This window comes from Notolepis coatsorum, assembly GCF_963971535.1.
Source record: "Notolepis coatsorum genome assembly, contig: SUPER_10_unloc_2, whole genome shotgun sequence".
Classification (NCBI taxonomy): Eukaryota; Metazoa; Chordata; class Actinopteri; order Aulopiformes; family Paralepididae; genus Notolepis; species Notolepis coatsorum.
The window spans coordinates 326,418-336,472 of record NW_028174871.1 but is presented as its reverse complement, the minus strand read 5'-3'; the positions used below and the strand labels follow the sequence as shown (position 1 = coordinate 336,472).

General features: G+C 44.6%; 1 protein-coding gene across 1 annotated transcript in view; it reads right to left on the bottom strand.

Moving 5' to 3' along the window:
* Positions 1 to 830: 830 nt before the first annotated feature.
* The window catches only part of fasn (fatty acid synthase), a 94,069-nt gene continuing 84,844 nt past the window's right edge, over positions 831 to 10,055 (bottom strand). The window contains exons 41-43 of the mRNA XM_084338408.1: positions 8,577 to 8,675; positions 6,116 to 6,367; positions 831 to 3,475 (exon numbers count right to left, since the gene is read on the bottom strand). Of these exons, the coding sequence (XP_084194534.1) occupies positions 3,338 to 3,475; positions 6,116 to 6,367; positions 8,577 to 8,675 (489 nt within the window). The 3' untranslated portion in view covers positions 831 to 3,337. The remainder of the gene's footprint in view (positions 3,476 to 6,115; positions 6,368 to 8,576; positions 8,676 to 10,055) is intronic.

Genomic DNA, 10,055 nt, shown 5'->3' with positions numbered 1-10,055 from the left:
GTGCATGTGTTTTTCCGTGTACTTTCTCCAAATAGATGGACTTGTCAGAGCCCGGGCAAACGACCTTGAATATATATAATGTCCCCCGTTTATTATAATTCACAGAAGTCGGCCGGATGGTAATTGATTTTCCGATGGGAGGAGCCTCAAGGTATCTATATAGGTGGAAGACGTCATTGGATATGACGTCTGAATCTTGGTGGCCTTTGAACATCAAAGCAGCATTCCATCCATCTTTCCCAGGTGGGGGGGGGATTGGCAGGGAGGGGGGGGCTGCAACCTGTACAAATGCCTGTCGGGTCTTTTTTCGGGGGGTCTTTAACCCTCTCTCCGATAAAATTATCATCAATCACATTGTGCCTCTAGATTGCCTCCTGCTGTGTTGAAAGGTCATTGCATCAGAGTGTCCCCATGGACTGTTCTTTATCGGGGCGTTCCGCATTGAACATCAAAGGGCTGCGCGAGATAGATAGAGAGAGAGAGAGAGAGGGACACCTTTAAAATTGCAGTGACCCAACTATACCAGGATAATCAATTGCCGGCAGTCATCAGGCGCCGCGGTGCCGGCCGGCGGCTCCAGCGCGTCTCACGCGCCGCTCTGCTTGAAGTGTGAAGCGGCGCTCCCTGTTTGACGACAGCCAGAGAGGGGGGAGCTGCTGTTCTGCGTCAGTGCGACGGCCTACACACACAGGCGGATCTCTATCTGTGTTTTGTGACACGATACACCGAAACATCACTCGGGAGGGTGGAAAGAAGTAATTTTTTTATGTTTTGCATTTGTTGCGGTTGTGTGTGGGTGTGGGTGTGGGGAAAGAATGACCCGTGAGCTGTAGAATGTTAGTGAGAGGCCTTTATTTATTTGACTAGTAACAATAAATACTGAAAATGTTCACCTTGAGAGAGGATAGCATACACACTGTCACTTCCTCCTCCTGATCACCGCAACCAATAACCACGCTCCGGGAGAGTCACCTGACCCTTCATAGACCCTGGTTAAGAGGTCTCAGAGATCAAGGTGTGTTCTGTTGCATTCTGGGATTGTTGGGCCCCTGGCTTTTAGAGGTCCATCGAGGTCACGGGAGTCAAAAGGTCTAGGGGTGGGATGGGGTGGGGGGGTGTTACCTCTTATCCACTGATCTCAGGTCAGAGAACACGAACCCTTACCCATACATGCTGCGGTGATATCTGACCCAGGATCAAGTGTTAAGAGATACACCCCCCCCCCCCCCCCAGGAAGAGCCATCCCCTCGGATCGATGGTACCACGGCCATCAGGGGCCCTTTTCGAATGCATCGACTACAGGGGGCCACAAGCTACATGGCAATCGGGCCCAAGACATAACTTTAATGGAAGCCATTTCTCTAGCAGGACTATCCAAAACACTCGTCCTCTCCACTCAAAAAACAATGTTGACTTTAACAGATTTGAAGCGTTCAGAAGCAATGCATGTTTTTTTTTCTTCTTCCCGGTGACAGTAATATTCAAAACATAATAGAACATTAGTCTCATCACGTAATATTTCAGGAATGTTGTTGGGAAATATGTTTTCACATTGAATGACGAAGAGAGAAAAACAAAAACAAAAAAAAGACATTAAAGTTAAAATTAGTTCTAGCGTTTTTTAAGTAAGTCCCTTGTGGTTACACACATCATCGCTTCTTCTTCTCTTTAAAAAGCATCAGTAAGTACAATTTCCTTTTCATTTTGTTTGAGAGATAAGTCATCGCTCAGATGACGGATCTCATAGCGGTCACCCGAGAGAGAGGGGGAGAGAGAGAGGACCCGCACGGTAAAAACCACTCGAGCCAACGCATCATCCTAGTTCCCGGCGTAGAGAAAGACAAAAGTATTATACTTCAATACATTTATCATTAAATAATAATGGCGTGAAGTGCATCGTTTATTTTGCCACTTTTTAGTTGTAGTTATTTAGAGAAATGTTTATCGTCACAATAAAAGTCCAATTTAACCTTTCAGAGGCTTCACCTCGTTAGACGGGGGGCGTGCGAACAAGGCAGCAAAACTAAATATAAAAACCCCCATCAACGTTATTATTAACACCAGAGGGTCACATCCTTTTGAGCAAAAAAACGGTAAACGGACATTATAATGGTCTGACGTCAAAAGAAACAAATAAAAGAAGACAAAACCGTTATTTTCCAGCTAATGGGGGACTAAGCATTAATAATACCGACCGCTCTGGTAGCTTCCCACTGCAGACTGCAGAGAGCGTTAAACACGGCTGTTAAACTGGGCGAGCGAGTGGACAGACACAGCAGCTATGTACAAGGTGTAGGGTCTTTACCACTAGGTACCGTATAGGGTTTGGTTTGGCGTGGGATGGGACAGGGGGGGGGGGGGGGGGTGCACAATTACATTGTAAAAACACCCCCCGATCAGAAGTCATGACACACACACCCACACACACAAGTAAAGATAGATGCACCCGTTTTCACAGCAACTGAACACCCTTTAACAGACAGACAGGCGGGAGGGGGGGGGGGGGGGTGAGTGGTATTGGTATGACAACAGTGCTATCTAGGCACTGGACTGTTGACATGGCAACCAAGCTAGTTCTCTCTCTCTCTCTCTCTCTCTCCTGCTCAAGGTCTAGACATCAAGACGACGATGAGGAGAACGACAACGTGGGAAGGCCCGGTGTTCCGTTAAGGACAATAACGGAGAACGTTACGGCGTACAGTACGACGCAGAGCGCAGTCTTTGTCCCGCAGAACACCGGCCGGCCCAACGTCAGACACGGGACCACCACCGCGTGTCGACGGCTAGACCTCTTATTAACGTAGAACCCGTGTCTGGGCTGAGGAAGTAGGTTTCGACTTGTTTTTGAGATGACAAAACGTCTATAATATTACTCTACAAATTCAAAAACATAAGAGGAACACAATTAAAAAAGGAGAAGAGAAAAAAAAAGAGACGATTTAGAACACCTTATTGGTAAAGCATAAGCACATCGTTTGTTCCCATGGTAACGTAGTAGTACCCTGTGGCAGCCAGCGAAGGAGACCTTTGATAGGTTGGGGTTGGTGTCTGTCAACCGATTAAACAATGGGATTTGTGTGCATTGTGGGAAGGTGTGACATCAAGGAATAAGGTGCATTTTGGGAGGTAAGGGGAGGGGGGGGGGGGGGAGTCGGTTTTAGGCAACAATACAGAAACCCAACATATAGAAACATACTGTGTAGAAGTTATACAATTCCTCCTTGTACGTTCAGAGACGTCGTCTATTCCACACAATCTATTTCTATGTGGACATTCTGAATGGCTGAGTCCAATTGGAGGATGTGTGGTTTGGGGGAAGGGGGGGGGGGGGGTGTGGCTAGCCTTCCCTGGCTGAGACCCGTGGCTCGGCCAATGAGGTGTGGATGATGCTGCTGATGGACTCCACCCCCTTGCCTTCCAGGAAGGTGCGGTGGTCTCCCTCGATGACGTGGACAGACACCTTGCCGTCGCACACCTGAGGACGGACGGACAGACAGACAGGATGATCAGATCATGGCCGGACACAAGATGATTGCAGTATAAAATACCTTGTGTTATTCTATATCTGAGTGTGTGTGTGTGTGTGTGTGTGTGAGGATTATACAGGTGCATCTCAGTAAATGAGAATATTGAGGAAATATATTGGCTGCCTCCGTGCCTCGCCGCATTGATTCATGCAAACGGAGCCCCCACCAAGTATCGAGTGCATATACGGTACTTTTCAGTACATTTCTGTAATATATAGGGGTGTAACGATGCATCGATTAATCGAAATGCATCGATTCTAATGTGACGATTGAACTGCATCGATTTGAAAATGTTCGAATCGATTAGAATCCGGAAAAAAAATTATTTAATTTTTTTACCGTTTTATTTTTGTGTGTACTGTTTTTATTGACCTATAGTCCATTCATGCTGAGTGAATCAGTTCCCCCAGCCACATTTGTGTATTCAAAATGTTTTGGGGAATTAACCGATAGAAAATGTATCGAATCGAATCGTGGTCAAATTAAGAGATTTCATGATGCAGTGAATCGTTGCCTGAAGAATCGTAATCGAAATTAATCGTTGTGAGGTCGCATCGTTACACCCCTAGTAATATATATACCGTACTTTTCGCACTATAAGCCGCACCTGACTATAAGCCGCAGCAGCTAAATTGAATGATGTGTACATATATAAGCCGCACTGGACTATAAGCTGCAGGTGTTTTAATGTTTAATTACCATATGTAATTAGCATTGGGACACAATACTGTCGGACAAATAACAAGAATTAACTCATTTACAAGTTGTATTAAGTTTAGCAAATAAGGGAACAGATAAATAACATTTCAATGTAGTCAAAAAAGCAATATTTAGATTTTTACATTTTCGGGTTTGGTCACGTCGAGTCACATATAAGCCGCACCGTTATATAAGCCGCAGGGTCGAAAAATGGGGGAAAAAGCCGCGGCTTATAGTCCGAAAAGTACGGTACATACTTTTGTATTGGTCTTATGTAATATTCAAATTCTCAAATACAGAATTTGGGGGGTTGTATTAGCTGTAAACTATAATCATCAAAATGTAAAGCGATAAAGGCTTGGAATATTTCACTCTGTGTAATGAATCCATATGATTTTCACTTTTTGAATTGAATTACTGAAATAATTAAAACTTTTCCTCAATATTCAAATTTATTGAGATGCACCTGTATACTTGTGAATTTTTTACCGTTTTGGGGCAGAAATAAGAACTTGTGGCTCACCAGTGGTGGAAAGTAACTAAATATTTCTCCTCGAGTACAATTTCGAGGTACTTGCACTTTACTCGAGTATTGGAATTAAAAAGATAGTCTTTACAATTTGAAGCCTGCCAACTGCAAGAGGACGCAATCAGAGCAGCATAACTGGACTACATACCACTTTAACACAACCTTTAATCAGAGCAGCATAACTGGACTACATACCACTTTAACACAACCTTTAATCAGAGCAGCATAACTGGACTACATACCACTTTAACACAACCTTTAATCAGAGCAGCATAACTGGACTACATACCACTTTAACACAACCTTTAATCAGAGCAGCATAACTGGACTACATACCACTTTAACACTAGCACAGCCGACAAGGGGTCACATGACCCCTAGTAATTTTCAACAAATGTATCCTCGTCACTCGGTCGAGCTCCAGCTCTGTCACTCAATGACTTTTCCTAAAAGTACCCGTTTTATCTGCAGCACGGTTTTCTGAAATTTCAGAATGACTTCAGGAAAATGTAATTAGAACGTTATTCCACATATATCACAGCACTTTGCGAGCGTCTAGCGCAGGGGATGCCAACCCGTGGTTCGCGAGCCGCATGTGGCTCTTTGCCCATCAATGTGTGGCTCTTCCATCCAAAAAATTTTTAATTATAAATTATAATATTTTTATTTATTATTATTCTTTTTTTATTTTTATTTTTTTTGTCACTCAAACCTGTGGTAAACATCATATTTTTATATTAAGAGGTGATTATATAGTTTACACTGTTTATTTTTCTCATACTTTTCGCACTATAAGCCACACCTGACTATAAGCCGCAGCAGCTAAATTGAATGATGTGTACATATATAAGCCGCACTGGACTATAAGCCGCAGGTGTTTTAATGTTTAATTACCATATGTAATTAGCATTGGGACACAATACTGTCGGACAAATAACAAGAATTAACTCATTTACAAGTTGTATTAAGTTTAGCAAATAAGGGAACAGATAAATAACATTTCAATGCAGTCAAAAAAGCAATATTTAGATTTTGACATTTTCGGTTTGGTCACGTCGAGTCACATATAAGCTGCACCGTTATATAAGCCGCAGGGTCGAAAAATTGGGGAAAAAGCTGCGGCTTATAGTCCGAAAAGTACGGTAAGCTGTCGGGTCATCTGACCCGTTCCGGCGGGAATCAGTGACATTTTCTCCATGGCTGTGCTAGTGTTAACATAACCGATATAGAGGATCAAGGTTTGAATGCTCCCATGCACTGGAATAGACAAACGTAGCTTGTAGCTACGTAGATCACATAGAATGATACTTAAAGTACATTCAACTCCGTCCGTCTGTCCGTCTGTCTGTGTCTGTCTCACCTCGCTGAGCTTGTAGTCGGCGCCCAGGTTGTCTCCGTAGTCGCTGCTGGTCTTGGCGCGCAGCAGGGTGATGTCGCCGTGGTATTTGGTGGTGGGCACGTAGGCGTCGGCGGCCTTCAGCTTGTGGTAGAAGGTGGTGGCGGCGAAGCGCAGGGAGTCTTTGTTGACGTTCTTGTGGCCGGAGGTGATGAGGCCCACGGCCACGTTGACCCGGGCCTCCAGGTCAGCCAGCGGCAGCAAGGTGTCCAGCAGCTGGGAGGACCACCACCATAATCACATTAGATACATATACTGTATATACTGTATATTATACAGAGGCAGCTGGGAGGACCGCCACCATAATCACATTAGATATATATACTGTATATTATACAGAGGCAGCTGGGAGGACCGCCACAATCACATTAGATATGTATATATATATATTATATATATATACTGTAGGGCTGTCCCCGACTAAGGATTTGGATAGTCGACTATGATTGGCAAAGATTTGCCGTTAGTCGACTATTAGTCAAAAAAAAAAAAAAAGGTATAATATTTATTTATTTTTTATTTATTTTGTATCATTCCATTTGGGCTGTGGGGGTGCTTAATGTCTGAAGGAGTCGACTGAAGGCTTCTTGTCCTCTGCAAAAGCATGCAATTGGTCCACTGATGGATACATCTTGATATTTGTCTAGTCTAGTGTGTTCATTAGATGGGTGAAATCCTCTTTCAGTGCCTCTGTGCCTGTTTTCTTAGGCAGTTAGCCTCTGGTATGCGTGCCATTAGCGTTAGCCACGCTTCTAGGCCTCTTTTCTTTAGGAAAGAATGATAAAAAAAAAAAAAAAAAAAAAAATTATAATCTTTTTTTAATTTAAATTTTTTGTATTCGACTAAGAGGTTGGCAGTAGACTACGGCTCCTTTCGACCGACTAATCGACTAATAGGGGTCAGCCCTAATATACTGTATATTATACAGAGGCAGCTGGGAGTATCACCATAATCACATTAGATATATATATATATATATATTCTTCCCTCCCCTGTCTTGAATGTTGCTAGACTATGCCTCCCACTGGTCGGCTGTAGTGAGGATAGAAGCCTTGCATCACGTGTCCCCTCCGGTACACGAGGAGGCAGCCAGTCGCATCTTCTCACCGCAGCAGCTCGAACTCTCAGCGGCGAGGAGTAACGCGTGGGAGGCTCACGCTGCCCCCGCTACTTCCTGCTTCCATCGCACCGGCGTCACCCAACCGACCTGTAGGAGTCGCTGTCCACAACGTCCAATCCCCACCCACCGGCTTTCCCACCCTCTTAACACTTGCCAATTGTGTTAGTATGAACGACCGGCCAAGCCGGTAACAACGGCGAGAGCTGGGCTCGAACCCATGAGCGTCTCCTGCGTTAGTGGCGAGTGCCTTGCCCACTGCGCCACTCAGCCGCCTATCAATGGATTTTTCTCACGTTGCATATTACAATAAAGTATTTGAGCACCATCTAAAGTTTGGCTGCATTTTTTAAACACCTTGGCAGTGAGGTGCTACTGTAGGCGTGAACAATAGCTCTATTTAAGCAGCAATAATCACACGAGAGGGGGAGCGCCGTGACACAGATTATCAGCACGGCTGTGATTCAGTTGTGCACGGCTGTGATGGCACAGCAGCCCATCCTCTCAATGAGACAACTACTCGGCTACGACTGAACAACACGCATATTTGAGTGGAGGGGGTTAAAAAAAGTCATTGGATTTGGGAATTTTGGCAAGCAAACCAGCCTTCTTGGTACAAGTGGTGGACTGCATTTATAACATAGTGCTTTTTATCCAAACCATGCAAGGTGTCACAACCTCTCTCTATATTTTAATAATGTTGAAAAAAATATGAATAAACGGCACATATTTCTAGTCTTTGGCAAATTACGTGTTGTTTCACGACCACTTCACTGAGCGTCGTCGGGTGGTCCTTAAAGCACACAGACACGTTGATTAACCCTTACAGTAGCCCCCCCGGGTAAGTTAACCCTTACAGTAACCCCCCCGGTAAGCGCCGAGTCGGGGTCTGGAATTGATGGGGGGGGGGGGGCACTTCAAAGTTAATTAAAAAACACTCCCTGAAATTTCAATCAGCATACGAGCGCAGGAAACAGACAGAGGCATCTGGAGGAAAATCAGTTGGATGGGCAGCTGAAGCTAGTAGTGAGTTCCACTGTGTGTGTGTGTGTGTGTGGGGGGGGGGGGGGGGGGGAGAGGAGAGGGGAGGAGAGAGGAGGAGAGGAGGAGAGGAGTGGAGAGGAGAGGAGAGGACAGGATGGGACAGGAGAGGAGAGGAGAGGAGAGGAGAGGAGAGGAGAGGAGAGGAGAGGACAGGATGGGACAGGAGAGGAGAGGAGAGGAGAGGAGAGGAGAGGAGAGGAGAGGAGAGGAGAGGAGAGGAGAGGAGAGGAGAGGGCACGGTGAAACTTTTAATTAAGTGTGTACCTTGGTGTACTCGATGTCCGTGAACTGCTGGATGAAGGCACACAACGCTTCGGTCTCTGCCTCAGACTCCTTCCCGGGGGTCAGCTTGGACTTGTAGCTCTGGACAGAAGAAGGGAGAGACGCCACACAGAGACACACGACAGCGTTAACCGCAGCACAGCGATGTGTGTCGTAGCAGCAGGAATCGATACGGAATCAGTCTTTTATGGTTAAAAACTATGGATCTGGAAGAAAAAAATCGGCGGCGTGCTGCTTTCCTTTCGGCCCTCGCAAAACACGACCACGAATACTGATGTCCGAATTAACCCGAGGTCCCATGGCAAATCTAACATTTATTCAATTAGGGCCCCCGAGCTGAAAAGGTTTAGTAGTAACATCTGGTCTCGTGGAGATCCGTAGGAGAAGAACAACACGGAGCGAAATTAAATCAACATAATTTTTTTTTTTTTTTTTTAGCCAGTCTGTGGCAACATGTGGAGGGCTGGGCAATTAATCGAAATAAAATCGCGATCTCGATTCATAGACCTATGCCATCTCATTTCTAAATTATGATGATTTTTTTTATTAAAAAAAAGATAAATACAAATTATAATAATATATATATATATTTTTTTTTTACTTAACTTTTTTAAATTATGACGATTCTGACTTGAGTTATTTTGTATGTTACAAGAGAATTTTAAGTTTAAGTCAAGCACTTTCATATATGTTATGTTTAACTTTAAGTCAAGCACTTTCATATACGTTATGTTTAAGTTTAAGTCAAGCACTTTCATATATCTTATGTTTTAAGTTCAAGCACTTTTTCTCCCCATTTTCTATTTTTCTCCCATCCCAATTTTTGTATTTTCCAATTCTTCCATCCCCTGTCTTGAACGTTGCTAGACTATGCCTCCCACTGGTCGGCTGTATAGTGAGGATAGAAGCCTTGCATCACGTGTCCCCTCCGGTACACGAGGAGGCAGCCTGTCGCATCTTCTCACCGCAGCAGCTCGAACTCTCAGTGGTGAGGAGTAACGTGTGGGAGGCTCGCGCTGCCCCCGCTACTTCCTGCTTCCGCCGCACCGGCGTCACCAAACCGACCTGTAGGAGTCGCTGTCCACAACGTTCAATCCCCACCCACCGGCTTTCCCCACCCTCTAACACTTGCCAATTGTGTTACTATGAACGACCGGCCAGCCGGTAGTAGGGCTGTCCCCGACTAAGGATTTGGATGGTCGACTAGGATTGGCCAAAATTTGCCGTTAGTCGACTATTGGTCCACTGATGGATACATCTTGATATTTGTCTAGTCTAGTGTGTTCATTAGATGGGTGAAATCCTCTTTCAGTGCCTCTGTGCCTGTTTTCGTAGGCAGTTAGCCTCTGGTATGCGTGCCATTAGCGTTAGCCACGCTTCTAGGCCTCTTTTCTTTTGGAAAGAATGATTAAAAAAAATAAATAAAAGATTTATATATATATTTTCTTTTTTTTGTATTAT